General features: G+C 31.9%; 2 protein-coding genes across 2 annotated transcripts in view; both read left to right on the top strand.

Moving 5' to 3' along the window:
* The window catches only part of LOC126773818 (5-hydroxytryptamine receptor), a 102,488-nt gene extending 88,212 nt beyond the window's left edge, over window positions 1-14,276 (top strand). The window contains exons 3-6 of the mRNA XM_050495014.1: window positions 5,045-5,233; window positions 12,280-12,413; window positions 12,741-12,850; window positions 13,057-14,276. Coding sequence (XP_050350971.1) covers window positions 5,045-5,233; window positions 12,280-12,413; window positions 12,741-12,850; window positions 13,057-13,978 — 1,355 coding nt within the window. The 3' untranslated portion in view covers window positions 13,979-14,276. The remainder of the gene's footprint in view (window positions 1-5,044; window positions 5,234-12,279; window positions 12,414-12,740; window positions 12,851-13,056) is intronic.
* Window positions 1-22,721, top strand: part of LOC126773769 (RING finger protein nhl-1) — a 440,095-nt gene that overhangs the window by 296,730 nt on the left and 120,644 nt on the right. The window lies entirely within an intron of this gene.

Here is a 22,721-nt window from a genome sequence, read left to right as displayed (position 1 = left end):
AAATAAAACTTTACATTCCTTTGTGAGAGGTTGGTGTATACTCGTTTCACTTTATTGCGTATTTATAAGTTAGACCAACGAAACAGTCTTGCTTGTAAGATCACTCTATACTTTGTAGTATAGCTTTGTACATTTGCACAAAACTGAGCGAACACCGCCCATATATTATACAACCAAACACCAATATTAAGTTTGTATTTATATATACGCTTAAAGATGAATAAACCAATGTTATAACAGGCACAATTGATACATCATAGATCCCGTGGTTTTTGTCTTGTACCACCAACTCATTACGTCATATTCTATCACCGAACCGCAATACGTAGTATTGTAGTATACCGGCTTAAAGGATACATACATATTAACAACAAACTAATGTTAAGTATATTATAGATTTATTTTCCTGGTACATTATTCACACACGGCCATCTGATCCCAAACTAAGCAGAGCTCGTACTATGGAAACCAGACAACTGATATACTATACATACTACTTTTCTTTAGTAAATACATACTTATATAGATAATTACACCCAGACTCAGGACAAACAGACATGTCCATGCACACAAATGTCTGTCCTGGGCGGGAATTGAACCCACAACCTTCGGCGCGAAAGGCAAGTATTTACCAACCACGCCAATCGGCCCGTCTATTTAGCTAGATGTTAGTAATTCTGTTGACATTGAAAAAGTTGAAATGTATTTTTTGTTTTTGTATTGCAATTGTTTCTTGAAAGCAACAAATCGTGTCTTGTTCTGCTTTTTAAATGCCAGTGATCCAGTATAAATAAGGGCATAAGTGACAAAGCATTGAAGATGTCAGCGATGTTATTGCTGATTACCATGCAGTTTAATTTAAATGTAAATTAACAATATCCTTACCTTACCAACAGACGTTATAAAGCGGTAGCTATAAACATTTACAAACTGGTGTCTCTTTATGCCAACAGCGCTTGTACGTATACAAATGCTATATAATGTTTATTAGTATATTTAAATAATTATGATGCAAAAGTGTTTTAGACAGCGTGAGAAATTAAATTTACAATTATAAGTAATATAATATTTAATATAAGTAATATAATTATAAAAATATATATATATGCATTTCTTCGTCTTATTGGCTCTACTGGTGACAGGAGGGCTGGTTCAATTTTCGCCCAGAGACTCGGAATTGCAATTCAAAGAGGAAATGCTGCTAGCGTTCTTGCCACCATTTCACGCGGTCATGATTTGTACAGCAGCTTTTTAAGCTTTTATTTCTATATATTTAAGGCTTACTAGTAGCAGAGATGCCCCTGGTTTAAGTATAAATTCGTGTTAGAGAATTGTCCACTCATCCACCCAATAGCTTTTTACTGGCCCGGCCTAGGGTTTAACCAAAGACCTCGAGACATCCGGCCTTATATCTATCTAACCACTAGACCAACGAGGCTGTTCGCCTATTTATTAGCATCTTCAATGTGACGCCCACCAAGTTTTCTAAGAGTTTGTCTCTTGTAATCATAACTAATTATCTTGGCTCATTTACCCTTTGATCCTGAAGGCGGCAATACACATATTTCTAATTAGCAGTACACTAATTAATGAGTGGTCGGAACGTTTCCAGACGAGCTAGTTCTAAGACCTCTCTTTGGTTGAATCCGACATAATTTCACTACGAAAACTGATTATTTCTCATTTATTTATTTATTAGATCACCAACAAAGAACACATGACAGTACAAAGTTGTCAAAACAATGATATAAAGTTGTACCTCAATTACAAGTGATAACTGCATGAACAATAAGGCAAAAGATACATTATAGCAAAAGGCAAATCAAAAATTGATATAAAAAAAAATAATAATATAGAAGAAAAGATGATATTAATGTATGTATTGTGTTGTTTATTAATGGCATTATTATCCTTCTATATTTGTAAATACTGTTTTTTAATGTCAACATCCTTGCCTATGTCCTTATGAACATTGAATCATATAATATTAAAATAAAGCTTAAACTTTGTTTTTTTATTTATTTCCGAATTTAATTTAATTATTAGTTTCTGTAAACAATTTAAAGTTTCTGTATACGAGTTTGTACATGTTTTTGAGATATGACTCAATATGCCGACGTAGGCAGAGTAAACATTATCGTTCTCGAAGGCGAATGTTGCCAAATCTATAACAGATACGTAATAACTTTATATGAGAAATTTGATGATATCCACAGATAAGTCAATAGCAGAAGAATTTATAGGTAAGTCAAAGCAACTATTAACGACATCTTCCGTAACCGTAACAGCCTGTGAATGTCCCACTGCTGGGCTAAAAGCCTCCTCTCCTCTTTTTGAGGAGAAGGTTTGGAGCTTATTCCACCACGCTGCTCCAATGCGGGTTGGTAGAATTCACATGTGGCAGAACTTCAGTGAAATTAGACACATGCAGGTTTCCTCACGATGTTTTCCTTCACCGTAAAGCACGAGATGAATTATAATCACAAATTAAGCACATGAAAATTCAGTGGTGCTTGCCCGGGTTTGAACCCACGATCATCGGTTAAGATTCACGCGTTCTTACCACAGGGCCATCTCGGCTGACAAACGACATCTTCAGTTTAATTTAATTGTCAAAAAGTGTTAATCTTTATAATAATATTATTGTTTTCAACGTTTTATGTAAATACAACTATGGATACTTCGTAACGTAACTCGAGCAGCACTCGTTTTAGAGTTATTACGAGATGTTTAAATAAACGCGTCAAGTAAATTTTACGCGGTAATCGCACGGGGCGTGTACAATACAGACAAAAATATATAACTAGCTCGTAGCGATGATATTGCTTGATTTAAAAATTATTTCATTTTAACAGACACCTTATTACTTGCTTACATATCTTCTAAAAAAAGTAATAATTAATGGATTAATAACCGTCATACCTTTGTGCAAAAAAATTTAAAACTTTATGAAAAACTTATCAAAATTTGAAGAACGAATAAATGTGTTCTTAATTTAAACATAACATTCGCTCAAATAACATAAAATATTTACATGAATTTCAAATCTTAAACAGTTGCCAGGTTCTCATATAATATATATTACAAGAAGAAAAACATTAAAATACTAAATGGCGATACGCGAGCCACTTTAACGGCCACCGTAAATGCTGGTAATAAAAAGGATTTCTACTTTCATGTCCTTCGGTGCATTTTTAATTGTCTTGAGGTTGAAGGCCGGCAAGCAATTCCAGCGGAGCATTGAATTCATAAATAAGAACCGAGTTTGCCTTTAAGGGAATTCTTTGTATTGTATGTTTAATACAAAAAAAAACTGTATTTAGTTTCTCTTGCGAGCTCTTTTGAATCGTTTATTTTTACAGTATAGGTAGGTGGACGAGCATATGAGCCTGATGGTAAGTAGTCACCAACGCCTATAGACATTGGCATTGTAAGAAATTTTAACCATCTCTTACATCGCCAATGCGCCACCAACCTTGGGAATTAAGATGTTATGTCCCTTGTGCCTGTAATTACACTGGCTCACTCACCCTTCAAACCGGAACACAACAATACCAAGTACTGCTGTTTTGCGGTAGAAAATCTGATGAGTGGGTGGTACCTACCCAGTACAAACCCGGTAGAAAGCCCTACTACCAGTGAATCATCACCGACATTTACAAATTCTCATCTATATACACAAAATAATAACTGACTATCATATCACAGTCCAAGCACCATGAAGATTTGCATATTCTTTTACACATTAATTTAAAAAGAAAGTATTTTTGAAAATTTAACCCCTAAGAAGTTGAATGTTTGTATGAAAATCATATATGAAAGAAATGTATGGTAGGAAATTTTTATTATTAGTTGTTTAGTTAACTAAGTATTTTTTATTATACAGATTTTACTAAAATATTATATATATAAAACAATATTCTTACTAAGTAGCCCAAAGTATGTATATAGAATGTGTATAAAGTAGTATTTACAAATATAGGTTATTTTTGTATAAATCACAATATTTTCCTTGTTATTTTTTATAACTCATATTATTAATTATATTACTTATTTTATCGTAGTAGGGGTAAGTTAAGTTATAAATAGGGATAAGGGTAACGATTTTGTTCATAATTATCAGTGTTATTCTGTAGTACGCATACTATTTAATAAATAAAATTGAAGTATCTGTCTGTGATTTCAAAATAACTTCCTCTTAAGTTGATGTGGCTATTTGCGAGTTATCAAACCATCTTTTTTTTAATTTTGCTTGTGTGTCAGTCCGTGGTAATCTTAATAGCGGTTAACAATTACAAATGCAAGTCGCTGAATTATTATAAGGCGTATACAAATATAAAATTAATTTAGTCTTTATATTATAAAAATCGGGTGAGTCAGAATTCAGAAGTTGTACATTTTTGCTTTCCACTTTTTTAGGCTACACGTTAAAATGACAGATTCGAATGATTTTCTTCCCAAGTCGAATTCCAAGGTGTCGAAACCGTTGGTTCAGCTAGTTATAAATATAAATCATATTCAATTTATTAAAGTATGTAAAAGGCGTAAACTGTTATACATGTTTGTTCTAAATGATAAAATCAAAAGAGATTCATATATCTTACGTGGGTAAAATGGAAATTACTTGATAATTGTAATAAGGCTTGGTGCAAAGGTATCTTAAGTACTCGGCTGCAAAAATATCGAACGAACTTCGTCTACCTCTGCGTAAATTCATTTCAAAGCCTTATTAAAATACATCTGAAAAAAAAAACTTCAGCAGAAGCATTTATTAGAATAGCAAGCAAGTTGGTAAACTAGCTAATATTTTTAATGAAATAGGTGAACTGGCAAATGGCCACTTATAAATGATAAGTGGTCACCAGAGCAGAGCAGAGCCTTTAATACTTTCAGTTTGTGTTTCTACCATTCTACATTTAAAAACTAGTGTAACTTATGTCTCTTTCCTGTAATAAATTCAATTAAAAGAACATCCCATTTCATAATACACAATGCAGATAAACTATTTAGAGAAAAGAGATTTATGTATTTTTCTTATTTCCAGATGAAGTCACATACCCACCTTCAGAGTGGTTCGACGGCAACTGCTCGTGGGTGGATGCTGTGTCGTGGGGCTGTAATGGCACCCTCAACGCCACCAGTGGCAACGCGACCGCCACCGACGTCACGTCGCTCGTCCTCATGGCGGTCACGTCCGTTGTCCTGGCTCTCATCATTTTGGCTACTATTGTTGGTAAATATCCCGTTAAATTGAACTTCTATTAAATGATAAAAGAGTAGTTTTTCACCAATTAAGATTTAATTAATGAACAATTTTGACATAACTTGTCAGTTTAGAATAATTTCACAAGTGTTAGAAGTACATCATATAAAATATTGAAAAACAAATCAATTCTCAATTTGTATCCATATTATTTACAATATATATATATATATATTATTTTTGTATCGTTGGCTGTAAGTCCAACTCCCATTATTTATCTAACAAAAAAAAATAAAAATCTACTTCTGCACCGTCATTCAAATACTTGTGTATTTTTATGGCACAATAATATATTAAGCATTTTCATAATGTTAGTATTAAACAAATATTTCTTGCTGAGAATCATACAAGCGATCATTTTCGTTAAAAGTATAAATCCTGCCTTTACTTTAATTCATTAATGATCAAAGTACGCTGTGCAAACTTAAAGTTAACAAGTTAAACTTTTAATGACGTTAAAAAAAATAAGCTCTATCGGGGAGCTCTAGTTTTAGTCGAAATGACACAGTTACTAGAACATATGAAATATTTGAATTCATGCGATTTTAATGCGCCGAATTTGCGTTAAAAATTATTTCCATGTTCTACGTTATAGAAATACATTGCGAGGAAAATTGCATGTGTCTGAAGAAATTCTATAAATTGACATATGTATCAATCTTTATCGATATCGTCATATAACCTTTTAATTAACAAAAATGTCTGTCTCTTAACAGCCCACATCTGGACAAATGTCCAAAAGTGCGACATTAAGAGTTATTTATAATGAAGCTTTTAATTAAATTCAATGTAACATTTAGAACCTAACTACGCATCATAATCACCCATTACTCGTACTTACATAGTAATAACTATTTTATCATAATGACCCATAGAAGGAATGGAACGTCGAATGAGTTTCTTTGAATAAGAATTTACTGTTTCACTATCATTTACGCTCAGCCAGAATATAAGGAAGTCGTTCTTATTTTGATCACGTCTGGACTTCTTACTCTAATCAACTCGGAAAGTTTCACTCAAAAATTGGTTATTCGATATGTTCAATACAGTAGTGACATTTCTTGGAATTTTCTTGGTAGTTTGTTTGACCAGTATCGATCAGAATCGCTCCTATTTTTTTACCAAAACTACGTTACGTAAACATCTGTGAAATTAAACCTTTGAAATTATTAAATAACAAAAGAATTTATGACAATTTTATACGTTCACGTATTAATATAAGAGCCAAGATTATCCAATGGTTAAAAAAAGTTAATTTAATCACAAGCACATGAAGTGCTTAATTTGTCTTCATATTTCATCACAAAGAGTTGTGAAAGACACAAGAAACCTGCTACGTGAAATGAACTTCAGATCTCCTCCAAGTAGAGGAAGTCTCATCCAACCGGTGCGACATTTGCAGGCTGTACTTTAAGTATTAATAAATAGTAAATTTTATCTTCAATAATAATTGACACGAAACAATAAAACTATTTACATCAATTTCTGTTAAGGCTAACATAATTGATTTGATGAAACAATATTTTTCTAATCATAATCATATTTATAGCAAATTTGGCAACGCTGCGCTGGCTTTCGTCCAAATTAGTAACGAGTATGGGAATCCGGGCAAAACTACCGTAAATGCCGAGCATAAAACAGCTAACGTGCGCCTATAATGATTCGTAGGCAGTGGTTCATCCTCGGTGCCAATTCAATTCTGTTGTTGCTTCGAACTTGGCAGAATATAAAATACTTTTTTTGCTGAAATTCTAGAAATAAGTTTTAAATACGGTTGTAAAGTTATTTGATTATTTTTTATTTTTATATTTTTTTTTTTTGGTTAATCATATTGAAAATAATTAATTAAGTACATACTTAAATAATAATACAATAATTTTATTCATACAATGTTTTGCCTAAATTTTAAATCTTATTATTTGTTAAATTGTTTAGTGTTTTTATTTTGTAATTTGTGTATTTTATTAATTCTATCGTATTATTATTATTATTATTATTATAAAAACTATTTTGTTACAGTTCTAGTGTGGAAGACAGTGGAATAATGATAAGAATTCCATTTTTATTGAGTATTTTCGTTAATTAAACATATCGTATTTAAAACGTTTGTTGCTTATCACATATAATTAGATGTTTTTGGCTTATCTAAAATTGTGTTAAATATTTTCTTTTCTATTTTCAAACACTTACACCAAATTTTCATAACAGCGTCTTTAACGAAATCTATTTAATCTTCGAATAATGCAGCGCCTAAAGCCATTGTCTCAAAAACAGGGTGATGCCGATTTTTCCTTAATGATGGAAAGTTAATTAACACCGAATGAATAATTATTCAATGTAGATAATTAAATTCTTTTAACCGTCGCGCGGAAACGAAAACCGATTAAAACAATGGCGGTAACTAAGTATTTTTCGGTCGCGTTTTTGTTAAATTCTTTGCTTAATTCTTTTCACAAATTCAATAAAGACTGAATTAAGGTTGTTATCATAACGTTTCTGTTGTTTTTTATTTGAAATATTTATTGCCGCGCTTTGTTGGTAAGATCGACTCGTATGCCGTGACGGCAAACGACTTGACGTTATGATGCCCTCTCATCTTCCGAAGTTCTCTACTCTCTTGTGCTGTGTACTAATATGATTTTACCTGTAGTGTGCACATGGAACAAAAATATCTTAAATTATAAATTCTTCCGATAACAATTAATTTCGATGTTTCACTAAAAATCTTTTAAACGCAAGCACGTTTACGTAATTTATAAATAAATTTATACATTTGTTATTGAAAAGCATTTTATTGCAACCTTCACTTATCCATTCGTTAAATGAACACTGATCACAAATTAAGAGCGCAAAATTATCTGATGAAATATTTACACATCTACGAAACATAATCATCACGAAGTTTATACGGTTTTGTAGTATGAAGGGTCATTTTTGTTTACGGAAAACGGTTAAATTAATATTACGATATTAATTTCGAAAATAATTTGACCTCGTTCTCGAAAATGGGCTAACGTCAGGAAGCAATAATGTAAATTGCATTTAAGTTTTCCTACAATATTTATAAATATAACACAGCTCAAATCATCGAAATCGCTTGTCACGTGATTCAGAAATTAAACAAAATCTGTTAAAAGCATATATCAGTGGCATTCTAATGCCATGCCCATTTGCTTAAACGGTATTTTGTACATAAAAGTAAAATATATGAAACAACCTGGAAACATCCCATAATAGAGTTCAAAACATCCAAATCAGCTTCACCAATTTTGAGTAATATTCATATTATGTAAATAGTAATTTATATAATACATAATATAATACAATAAAAAATAACAGCATGTTTATATCTCATTGCTAGTCTAAAGCATCTCCTTTTGAGGAGATGGTTTGTATCCTTTTTCATAACTCTGCCCCAATCCTGATTAGATATGCAACAGATTTTCAACCGACACACGCAGTTTCCAGTTTTCTCGCGATATTTCCTACACCGTAGTACGAGTTAAATTATAGACACAAATTAAGATCTTGCCTAGGTTTGAATCCGCAATCATCGTTTAAGACTCACGTGTTGTACCATTATGACTACACACGTGTACCATTGCACCATCACATATAAATTATTATTAAAGCATTCAACCTCCTACTTTTTTGCTTAAACGTAATAATCACTTAACACTAGCTATAAACATTAAAAACGGTTACTGTACAAATCATGACCGAGTGGAATGATGACAAGAATATTAGCAGTATTTCCTCGTAGAAAAATAATTTCGGTTCTTTTTGCGAAAGATGAATAAGTCACTAGTGGAGCCAATATTTCTGGGTGTTAAATCTTTTACATTTTAAAGGATTGTTGTCATTACAGAAATAAATAGAGAAGATTTTCAATGGTCATTTCTCTAACTCAACGCGGACAAAGCCGTGGTCAAAACTGTAAGTAGGTCACACTGGTATTGGAAGTTCGACTACATTCAAACTATGGAATCTATTCGCTGTGGTTATGACTTCCAAACTAGGGAAGGACTAATTCAATATTTGACTTAAATTTTGTATTAAACTATTGTATATATATATTATAGTATAAAGGGCGGCGGTAAATAATCGAGAAGGCTATTGAAAGACAATTGAATTGTTACTTTACATTAAATAATTAATGACGTTCACCGAATAGATTTTTTTTTATAAAATACGAAGGCGGACGAGCATAGTGGCCACCTGATGGTAAGTGGTCACCAACGCCCATAGACATTGGCATTGTAAGAAATGTTAACCATCGCAAACATCGCCAACGCGCCACCCTTGAAACCATAACACAACAATATAAAGAAATGTATAATAGTACTCCTGTTTTGCGGTAGAATATCTGATGAGTGGGTGGTACCTACCTAGACGAGCTTGCACAAAGCCATACACCAGTGTATACTGACATGGAGAGACATAAGGCGCAGCACCAACTGCTACACGTGGTTTCAGAAATATGGGAGAGACTTCAAGCCGTTCCCTTCACCTAAACGTTTCGGCAGAAAAACCATACATATTTTTACTGATCTGGACTCCAACTGGAGATCACGAGATCTCTGAATGTGTACTAATGTTAATCTATTGCTTTTCATTACATTAATAAAGTCCAGAAAAAAACTTTCGAACTTTGCAAGTTGTAAAATCAAGGTAATATTAGCACCGCAGCTGGAGTGAATTACTTCGCTAACTGTTAAACTAGTTGAAGGAGAAGACAGTTCACAAGCGAAGTGTCATTTGAGTTGATGAAGATCCTTCAAGAACTATATTGGCTTTGAGAAGTCATCTATTGAACTGTCTTCAATTTGCATGGAAATAAGATATGATTAACTTCAATTCGTTTTAAAGAATATATATGTTTTAATATACAAATAAATCTTTAATCAAAATAATACCAAATAGTTATTATTGTATCTAGCATGCGTGTATCCAAAATATAATCCGTGTATAGGCGGACGGACTAAACTGGACTTATACGGGCTATTCACTACTTGTTGCTTTAGGACTTAAATTTAACTGCAAACAAGGAAATATTATGAATTCATTAATAAAAAACAGAATCGTACATTTTATTATACATATATAAATTAAATCTTTTACATACGACCTTTTTTACTTACAGCGCCAAACTATTATCGTATTCTCTTTACTGAAACTTTCTGTTACTACTAAAGTGTTCAATCTCAGAATAAACTTTAAACTGACCCTAGTAACTCCATTATGACATTCAGAGTCACGCTTCGTGTATTTAATGCTTCTTGAGCAATGGAAAAGTTATTATGTCTAAAAATAGTATTGTAATTTATTTATTTACATTCACAGCAACATATAATACACGAAAAATGTTAATAAGGTTTTTAATTATAATAACTTTTTAATCGTGATTTTACGAGATTTTTTTTTAGTTAGAATATACACGTATTGCTTCTTTTAGTAGTGCTTCTTTTCTTCCAATTAAATTATATAGGTATGATAATTAAATAGATAGAAAATACATTTGTTTTGCATCAAAACCTTGCCATGATTCGAAGAACAAGTTAAAATATAAATTTAAAAAAAAATTTAATTGTTCCATTGAAACCTACCCTACTTCATCTTCCGCATCCAATCGGATTCCACCCTCTTCATATCATTAAAATCTAACACAGCTTAACAAGCTTTAGAGACGATATCTTGATCTACTTCCATTCCTATTATCGTCAGATATGCTGAAATATTTGTATAGTACACCATTTCGCTGAGATCAGATTTAATCAATTCAACAAACAGAAGCGTCACGGTTACAACGTTGCAAATACATATTCATATGAATCCATGAATTCACAAACGAGATTAATTTAAAATTGGCATACGTCTTATGAATAGATCATTCCATATTCCAATATGAAGAATGAAAATATTTACTATATTGAATCCAGAAGCCAGTTTTGTTTTTATCTGTTCTCGAAAATATGAAATTTCCATTTTATCTTCGTTATTCCATTATAGTGGAATTTGATTCGTGGCACTATTCTTTACCTCATTTTGTTGATTATGCCGAATAATGAAACAAAAGGTTATTAACTGTATTTATAAATATGTGACAGATTTTAATATGTATCATTTTATTAATTGTAAGAGAGTAATAATAGACTTACTGTCATAAAATTTTTTGATTGGTCATCTGATAAACTAAACCTATAGAAATTACTGGTGGTAGGGCTTTGTGCAAGCTCGTATGGGTAGGTAACACCCACTCATCAGATATTCTACAGCAAAACAGCAATACTTTATATTATATTGTTGTGTTCCGGTTTGAAGGGTGAGTGAGCCAGTGTAATTACAGGCACAAGGGACATAAAATCTTAGTTCCCAAGGTAGGTGGCGCATTGGCTATAAGCGATGGTTGACATTTCTTACAATGCCAATGTCTAAGGGCGTTTGGTGACCACTTACCATCAGGTGGCCCATATGCTCGTCCACCTTCCTATTCTATAAAAAAAAAAAAAAACTAGTATCGCTAAAAGCATAAGGCATTTTTTAGACTTTCAATGGTCTGAAATCCATGATAATAAAGAGTTTATGTCCCTTATGTCTGTGATTAATATTGACTTTTGAGCTTTGTTCAATATTACGTAAGCTAATCGAAACATTTATAAATACAAGTTTAGTACAAATGTGCAAGAATAACCCAAAACAAAGTATTGAACAACCTCGAGTCAATATTTTATTTTGGGTCCAACTAGATCAATGCTAATAATCGTACATTAAATACATAATTTGTACATGATTGAGAAATATAAATGATTTAAAAGTAATTTGATTTTATGAATGAGATACGTTTAAAAATCTTTGCTGGAGTTTGATCACTGTTTTATTACTTGATAAAATACTTTGAAAAATAAAATCGACTAGATAAAGCGAAAACGATGATGACAATCGCTTTCACTTCGCCTTGTGTTGGTATTTCATCGTTAACATAATAATATAATAAAAGTAACCTTTTTTTGCAACAGGAAACGTCTTCGTGATAGCAGCCATCATAATAGAGAGAAACTTGCAAAACGTAGCCAACTATCTTGTAGCTTCGCTAGCGGTCGCGGATTTAATGGTCGCCTGCCTCGTGATGCCCCTTGGAGCTGTTTATGAGGCAATTATTGTATTTTTCATATCTTTGCTTACTTTTGCGAACATTATTTCAAACATTATAGCGCAATGCTGAGAAAAATGTATATTATATTTTTATCTGTATAATAACGCATTAGCATTCGATGTTTTGTATATTTTTACATATTATATTATTACAATTATACATAATATAATAATTTAAATAAAAATAAATTATCAACGGAATTAAATAACTTCTATGTATTCAACTTCATATATTCACTTTTATACTGTCATTTCCTGTTTTCTGCAGAACCAGTATAATTTGTCAATAAAATATTTTTTTCTCATTATATTTTTTGATTATCAGGTTAGCCAAGGCTGGATCCTTGGTCCTGAACTGTGTGATATGTGGACTTCCAGCGACGTGCTCTGTAGCTCCGCGTCTATACTACATCTTGTTGCTATTGCTACTGACAGGTACTAAGCAAATTTAATATATGTCACACTGGAATATCTTGTACTTTATAATGTATATGATGTTATGATCAGATGGGCTAATACCTGGGGGATGGCCTAATGCCTACTCTATTCAGTAAATTACCTTCCGATATTGTCTAAAGACACTAATACTTTGGTCAGTGGTGTATGCTAATAGTGATACTTTAAAACTATTTTTTACACAGGTATTGGGCTGTGACTAATGTTGACTATATACATATAAGAAACGAGAGGCGCATATTCACGATGATCTTTCTCGTCTGGGGCGCTGCACTCGTCGTCTCCCTTGCTCCTCAGTTAGGGTGGAAAGACCCTGACTACCTGGCAAGAATCACCCAACAGCAAAAATGTCTTGTCAGTCAAGATCTTGCATACCAAATCTTTGCAACGTGTTCAACCTTCTACGTTCCACTTGCTGTCATACTGATTCTTTATTGGAAGATATTCCAAACTGCAAGGAGACGAATCCGCAGGAGAAGAGAGCCACCACCACCGAGACCGACTTCAGCAGATGGTGCACCACCATCTGGTAGGCCAATTCAATCGGCGAGAGACAGACGATTTGTAAAGAAACGGTTCCTCAATTTAAAGAAGTGTAATCAAAGAACTCGTGCTGAAACGTTAGCAGCGGCTCTTTTGTTAACCGAGGGTCAAAGTACATCAACAGTCGATACCTTAGATGAAGAACCTCGTACTACAGCTTTCACGATCAATGAAAAAGTACCCCCATCTGTCTCTCCAGAAAAGTCTTCCTCAACCGTCACGAATGGATCGAAACCGGAGAGAGCTATCGTTCCAGCACCCTCGCAAAGAGAAAAGAAGGAATCTCTTGAAGCGAAGAGAGAGAGAAAAGCAGCAAAGACCCTCGCAATCATAACTGGAGCGTTCGTCTTCTGCTGGTTACCATTTTTCATAATGGCTTTAGTGATGCCAATATGCCAAACGTGTGTGATAAGCGATTATCTAGCTAGTTTTTTCCTATGGCTCGGCTATTTCAATTCTACTCTCAACCCAGTTATATATACGATATTTAGTCCCGACTTCCGTCAAGCATTCGCTCGAATACTTTTCGGGACGCATCGTCGCGGTCGGAATAAAAAATTCTAACAAAAATGTCATTATTATGTATATACGTGAGCCTTGAGGTTCTTGAAATGGACTATGTTTATCCACTACATGTAAAATATTTCGGCTTTATGTATGTTATACATACTTTAACATCCGTAGTGTAAATAAGTTAGTTGAAGGTTTGTAAATATGAAAATATGCATATACGATAGCAATGTTGACACTTGTTTTTCATAGTTTATGCAGCCGCGACGACGTCGCTCGCGAGTCCAAAGCGACATCGTCGCCCGCTCTAATATTGTTTCCAGTGACATTACGAAATAAATATTCAAATTATATCACATAAAAGACTTTTATTACCCCATAGAATATGCGCTCGTTAATTATATGAGCACTTACTTCTGGTGCTACGCCCCTGATGATGAATGGAAACTATATGTTTATTAAATAAAGAAGGACGGTATCATTTTACATAAGAGTTTTATGCCCCAGTTTATTTGTACGATACTCATTATTACTTCTTTATGTTATATTAACTTGTTATATAATAAACTTTCTCTCAAAATGTAAATGCACGTTTTCAACATTTGAATTTTGAACTTATTTCTTAATTATTTTATAATGATAAGACGTGTTGTGTACTCAAGAGTTAATTCGCAAATATTGGAATGGAGATATTATATATCATTACAGGCATAAGTACCTAAGTAAGTATAAGCCGTTAGCTTGTTTTTATTTAAAAACCGTCTTTTATTTAAAAACTACAAACACTTAAATTAGACTTAAATTAAATTCACCAAAATAATATAGTCCGCAAATTAATATTAGAACAATATAGTTATAAAACACAATATCCGGATTTTCAAATTTAGAAAAGGTTTTTGGAAATTCAACACTTAAGGTAGAAAAATAATTGTTGCATATTTATATAGGATTACCGTTAGTTAAGGGCCAAAAAAACGTGTTTAGGCCTATGCTGCTAATAAAAAATTTATCTCGCTTTCTTTACCTTTCTCAAATATTCCATCCCTAAAGGGATAAAAAGGGGTGGTATGGAAAATCTTATCCCTGGGTCATATTTGCTTAAGCCTTGGTACACATAGTTCTTGATACGAATGAAATGTTAAATTCGTAACGATGTAATATTTTGCCTCCGAGAAGTGAAGTGTGTATGGAGAAAACACATCATTTTTCGGTCTAAAAATCACACATGGTATAAATTATAAAAAAAATATCTTGATGAACATAACGAACTTGTCTTCCAGGATTCCATCGTAGATACTATGAGGCATACAAGTTTGCAAGGAAAATATTTTATGTATAATGCGTTGTGTTGATTTTCTAAATAGCGCTATACTTTCGTAATGCGCAATATAATATATATACGTGACAAAAAAAAATTGTCTGCAAATTATCACTGTCTATCGACATTACTTTAAATATAGTATGACTTTAGTTTTGCCTGCATATTTATAGTTTATCATAGTCATATTTATTTATATTATATATCGATGTATGTGTAATTTAAATTTTCGTCTGATGTTATTATTTAATCGTCGTGTTCATTTTGGATTGTACATGCCAGTTCCATCAAGACCTTATGTGTGTTTATGGACTCTTGATTTTTCAATCTACTCACAGGCCTCCTCGACTTTTCCTTTCAAGCAATAGAGGCAGTATAGGTTATGTAATCATTCAATTAACAATACTGGTAAAGTTTAAGTAATTGTTTTAAAATTTCAATGCAGCAAACGGATTCCCATTATTGTATCAATTCTAGTTAACTTAACAATACAATCCTTTGATTTGTTTTATTTCATTTTGCTTTAAGAAAAACTTGATAATACAACAATAGAATAGAACTTAATCCATTATTTATATAAAGCTGTTGTATTTTTCATATATCCTTACTTAAGATATTATTATTAAAGAATAGACCGACGAAGTTAAAAGCTAAATATATTACAAAGTAAATATATACAATACATATTTTACTAAATTATATTTTTTATTAAGACTTATGACCAGATATGTGTCTGTACATTTGTGATTGGGTTATATATATTTGTTAGGAATTATCGATCTACAATATATCTGGTAGCATTCACATCGTAGCTGTCACAGGCTTCTTTTGTTTTTGCTATTATTTTACCTGTGGTTACCGTACCATGTTAATTGTTATATGACAGTGTAATAAATGAGTTTTATCGCATAATTAGCTAATTTTAACTATTTCGTTTGATAAAAAATGTTCTTAAATTCGTAAATTTTTGATTACGTACTTCTAATTAATGGATATTTCACTTATGTCCTAAGATATATATATAATTTATGTTCAAAATCTAAATTGCAAAATAATACAGAAATTATAAGGTAATCATGTAATCGCCGACAAATATAATTCCTTACTAATATTAAAAAATTCAAATTGAGTTTATTTAATTATTTATTTGTTATGCTTTTACGGTTTAACTATTCAACCAATTTATTAATTTTCTTCACATCTTGTTAGAGAACATTGAAAGCCGATTTTTATTCTATTTATTTTTCTCGCTTTTATAGATAAATAATAAAACTATACTTTTTTTAAACTGTATTTGGTCACCACCGTTCATATACATTGGTACCGTAAGAAATGTTAACTAATCCTGACATCAGAAATGCGCCACAAACCTTGGGAACTGAGTTATTCTTCGTGCGTGTTGGTACACTGGCTCACTAACCCTTCAAACCGGAACACAACAATAGCAAGTACTGCCCAGACGAGCTTGCACAAAGCTCTACCACCAGTAAAACATCAAGAATCGACACAGAATTCAAGTCGGTCCTCAACCTGAAGCTATTGACGCAACATATGTTAGTCATCAAAAATGAGATATCACTCTCTTAATGTAGATTATAGTTTCTTTTAGAATATGTAGACGAACGGTGTAATATTTTATTTTGTATTCTATACGTATAAAACGTGTAGTATGTTCATAGATTTTGGTCATTTATGAATTAACTTGTACGTGTAGGTACACTGGGTCATTCACCCTTCAAACCGGAACACAACCATACAAAATATGGTTAATATTTTTATATTGTCAATGTTTATGGTATAAGAGTCAATAGAATTGTAATATATGATATTAAACGTAATACGTATTATTATTAAACATTGTTGAAGAGTAGCTGTCATTTTTCATATTAAATAATTATTTTATTATTCTACATTTTTAATCTGTAAGCAAGAACAATGACAGATACTATATAATACAGATATTACGGCGGGAAATGGATTCACTTTAAAATTATCTTAGAAGCATTGCGCGCTAAATTATAATATAAGGATTTTTTGATTGCAAATAATACATTCATTTCATCGAAATCTCGTTTTATTTCTGAGAATAATCTAATTCTCTCAATGGGTGGTGGTGACTTTTTACCAATATTAAGAAGAAAACAAATAACAGAATGAACGTATGATGTCATACATAGAAGTCGTAGACAGAACCTAAGAAAACAATAATAAATAAAGGCATGGAAAAATACGCAGGACGATGCATAAATATTAATTAATACCGTTAGCTCCTTATTGATATGCACCGGATAAAATCCTTATTTTGCCCGTACCTTTGCCCCTACTTTTAGGAGCAGCTAGTAAACTTTATAAGTAAAATATTTGAATGCAGCAGTTTTAAATAATTGAAGTTAATGCCTTAGTGAGTAGATACGTTTTGTTTCCTGACTGTTGACCAGTGAAGTCAAATTTACGGTACGGTATTACCATATCGGCATTACGCTGTATGTACCCTTTTTGGTATTTTTTGTGTCACAGATTTTGTTTTTTTATTAATTTATTTTCTGTTTTCTATCCCAAATAAAGAAAATATTATTTGTTTATTAAATACAAAAAAATGTTATTTATTTATTGAAACACTTGTTTTGAATTGAACAATGCAATATTTATTCACAACTTATTCGCTATCATATATAAGTTTTAACAAGAAAATATACTAACCTCAGAAACTTTCCATACGGGAAATCATTAAAACTTTTAAACATCGTTTTCTCAAAAGAAAATTTTGATAAATACGAGTATATATAACCTTATAACTGACTTTGCCCGTATGAAATGGCACTCATTTAAAACTCTCCAACCTTTCATAATTTTGCTTTGACTAGATTACATTTAATTCGTTGTGATTCCCAGTGGTGTTACTGACTGTATCATGTGGACTCGTTTCAGTTGCTATCAACTAATTATTCTACTACTAAATAACAAACTTTGTCTGAATTTGGATGTAGAAACCAATGTAATTGCGGACACCAGGGATATAATCCTGTTAGGTCTGTTAGAAATGCATTTACGTTATAAGGTGTGATTTAAATTTACAGGATTTCCTAAAAAGTAATTTCGTTATAGAAGTGCTTGGAACACGTGTAATTCCACCGAAAATTGCGAGGTCAAATCCGGGAACATAGACTTTGTGTACTTAATTTCATGTCGTGCTCTTTTAAGGAAAATATCGTGAGAAAACCTGCATTTGTCGAAAGAAAATCTGCTACGTATGTATCCATTTATCCGCATTGGAGTAGCATGGACGAAAAAGCTCCAAAATTTCTCAGTGGGACAGTGGGATATTTACAAACATCATAAAAAATACACCTAGTTAAATTTTAGATTAAAAGCCATAATAGTAACATTAATTACAAAATATTGTCTTACTATTTATATCGGATCAGATCAATACAATGTATTTCAGATTGCTGATGGAATAATTTGTGAGTGGGTATTATTATACCTTGACAGCCGTGGTAAATATTGCTTTGTTAATTGTTAAATGAAACTGTTTTAATTTGAGCGACGAGTGGAAAACAGCCGTGATGGCTCAATCGTAGGAACGCATGAATCTTAACCGATGATCGTGAGTTCAAAGCCGGGCAAGCACCACTGTATGTGCTTAATTTGTGATTATAATTCATCTCGTGCTTTACGGTGAAGGAAAACATCGTGGGGAAACCTGTATGTATCTAATTTCACTGAAATTCTGCCACGTGTTGCCAACAATCCGCATTGGAGCAGCCGCATTGGCCTTAGCTCAGCAGTGGGACATTCACAGGCTGTTACCAAAACCGTGCTTTTTATAGTTTTCCTTTTGTATAAATGTCACAATATGCAATTTGAATTTATTTTCCGAAAAGCTATGGAAAATAATTATTTTATTTAGCTATTTTGATTTGGAAATAAATTTTCAATGATGTTACAACTTTTCGATGTACTAATATTGAGATAGTATACCGTTTGAGTTATATTGAGGCATTTGGTGTTAAACACTTAGTGTGTTAAGAGTCTTTACCAAAATCTTTGGTGGGAAATATGTTACCTTATAATGATTCAAAGTATATCGCTATATGGAATACTATTATTTATTATATTTCTCTATTAAATTTAACATATTATTTATAAAAGCCGTCCAGCTGAACACCTTCTCATATGGTTATCGAAAGGTAAACTGAATACCTAAAAGAGTTTTCGAATTTCAACTAAGGTTTGAACAATAAAATTTTCGAAACGCTTTGTTTCATTTCATTATTTTCACTTCTGTGTAGTGACAGCAAGTTTAATGGCAAAAGTTTTTTGGAGAGGTGTGTAAGTGGTCCCCATCGCCTTTAAATATTGGCACCGTTAATGTTAATCATTTACATGGCCAATGCGCTACTAACCTTGGGCACTATGTTATACCCCTTGTGATAATTACACTGACTGTTAGGTTGTTGCCCATATAGTTTAAATTCACAATTTAATCTAATACAAAATGTTTTCGCAAAGCAAATTACAAACGTCCCTTTTTCAAGGCTTATATTATTAATTACTATGTTTTCGTAATGACTTCAGCTTAAACCTAATCATTATATTTAATGTTATATTTAGAGTATTAAAAAAATCATTTTTTCTAATAGAAATATACTTTATAATATACAATAAATTGCCATAAACGTTATGTAAATATTAACAAGTATTTTTTTTTTCTTACGAAACAAAATATAACTTAATTCATATACCAACAAGCGTGTGCCAAACATCTATGAAGTCGACACAAAGGGTCTCCGGCATCCGCTATGCATTATATAGCGCTTGTAACCGTTCTTTGTAATGTATTTTAATGATGTCTACGTTTTGAGTTCAGTCATATCTGAAATAATGTAAAAAGAATAAGAAATAATTATAATTTCAATAAATATTAGTTTTTTATTAATCTTTGCTTTACTATCAAAGTATCATAACATTATATTAATACAAAGCGCTGTCAAACTTTGACTGTCTCGTTGGACTAGTGGCGACACATAAAGCAGATCTCGCGGTCCTTGGTTCAAACCCCAAGACAGGCCGATAAAAAATTATTGGGTTTTTCTGTTTAAGATTTTCAAAAGCAGGCTGAAAGTTAGGAGTGTCTACATTCCCGTACCTCGGAAAGCACGTAAAGCCGTTGGTTCTACACCTGAACTCTTTCCGTCCGTTTTCGTGTCAGATTCTATTTTCCATCCCATCAGATTATGAGAATGAGGGAATTGAGAGTGTACCTGTGTTTGCACACACACAGTTCGTCTTATCATCAGTTACGAATTTTACGTCTAAATTCAATTTTAGTTCTTCATACCAAATACATCACTTATTGTTAAGCTCATTCAGTTGTATGGCTTCCGAACCCCAATAAAGAGCAAGTTGACCGTAACAATATAGACTTACATAAACACTTAAAGAAGTATTTGGTAATTATAGAAGCTTCTGTTCTGTTTCTTAAAATTAATATTAATTATCATTCAATGTTAGAGCTAAGCGTTATCAATTTACTCTCAGGATTGTTGTATTTTAAGAAAGACTTACATACATTTTTATTTATATAATCATGAAGTTTACATGTGTGACATTTAATGCTATTTATGTATAATATTATTATACATACATACACTTAATCTTATTAGAATATAAATACGCAAGGAAAGGAAAGTTCAAAGATATATGCATGACGCAAATATGCATGTACGCGAGGGTCTACTCGTAAACATAAAAAATGTGTGCGAAATTATTCTACGCATAGCACACACATGTACAAAAATATATACGTGTGAGTTAGAAAAATACGAATGAGTCTTCTTTTACTTACGCCTGTGTGATGTTACGCGTAAATGGATATGGGAGATTAATATATAAGTGTGCGTGTATGCGTACCATTGAGTAGAGCATATTTAATCAGCACCCTCGATTTATTTCAGGGCGATTATTACACATCGTTACATTGGAGATATACCAAGTACCTTATTTCCATTCGCCTTTTGTAATGACAGACAATTTATTTATCAGCTTAATAATACTTTTGGACATTTTAAATGTAATTATGTTAAATATATTAAAAGTCTAATATAAGAAAGTGAAATTTACAATTTCTTTGTTATTTGCGGTAAAATATCTAATTAAAGGATAGTACCTACCCTGACAAACTTGTACAAAGCCTTACTACCAAAAAAAAATAACATTAACCAACACTAATATCCTGATTATGTAAAACTTATCGAAGTTTTATACGTTTATTGCAAATTGAAATTTTCGTTCACATTTTTTCAACAGTTTACAATGTGTCTACATTTATTATAAACCTACAAATTTTAATGACAAAGTGTAACAGATACCAAAAGCTTACGATTCTGATGTACAGAACAAACTCATAAATAATAATTGCAATGTCTACGATATTTGACCAAACTTTTGCAATTTATAACTTCGATTGCTTCACGAAAACAGGCCTTGTAATTAATTTAGGCAGGAATATTTAATTTGAAAACTAATCAATCAAAGCAGTATACACAGATTGGATAGATATATAAATAAACTTAATAATCTTCCGTTTCAGCTTTACATACTTAAACGTTATGATGAGATTAACATTTGTCCTGACACAAATCAATTGGCTTAAAGGACTTCTCAATTATATTAATAGAAGCTATACATGATAAAAGAATACTTTATGAGTATTTAAGTTTTTTATTCCGTAATTATAGCACTTAATTAGAATTAAGCTAAATTATATAAACCAAATTGTAATAATTCATGTCCAATCTATCAATGATATTTGATATTAAAGCTTCTAATAAAAATAAATGCATAATGCTTCAACGTGTTAGTAAAGTTTGTATAAAAAAAAACTTATTTCAATATTGCCATGTGCACCACATTACCATTCCTACAGATTTATTTTAAGATATGCTCGAGGAGAGGTAGTTTTCATCGTTTTTAGAAATTCAACCTTAAAAAGGTGAAATGGGATAGAAACATTAATATAAAAATAGTCCGATCTGCTTGAAATTTACTATTTGTGTTTCTTAATTGAATTGATATACATGTAATTCAAAATTTTTAGAAACTCCACCCAAACAGGTGGCAATTTTTTAAGTTTTTTTTAATCGTTAGAACGGTCGTATATACTTCAAGGTGCAAATAACGAAATGTCTTAATATCAATATCTCCTAGGTGTTAGTAAAGTTTGTATAAAGAAAACTTATTCCAATATTGCCATATGCACCACATTACCATTCCTACAGATTTATTTTAAGATATGCTCGAGGAGTTTTCATTCCAAGAATACTATCCATAAGAAAATATCATTCGAATTTGAAAGTATATAGTACCCTCTTGAAGTGTGCTTCCCCATGACAATCTAAAGTCACAGTGACTGTCGTTGAACATGGCCGGCACTGATTTTAGAGATAACTGTTATCACATGGACAGTTTTTATGTCGC

This window comes from Nymphalis io, chromosome 15 (assembly GCF_905147045.1).
Source record: "Nymphalis io chromosome 15, ilAglIoxx1.1, whole genome shotgun sequence".
In the NCBI taxonomy this organism is placed as follows: domain Eukaryota; kingdom Metazoa; phylum Arthropoda; class Insecta; order Lepidoptera; family Nymphalidae; genus Nymphalis; species Nymphalis io.
This window is presented reverse-complemented; position numbering and strand designations above follow the sequence as displayed.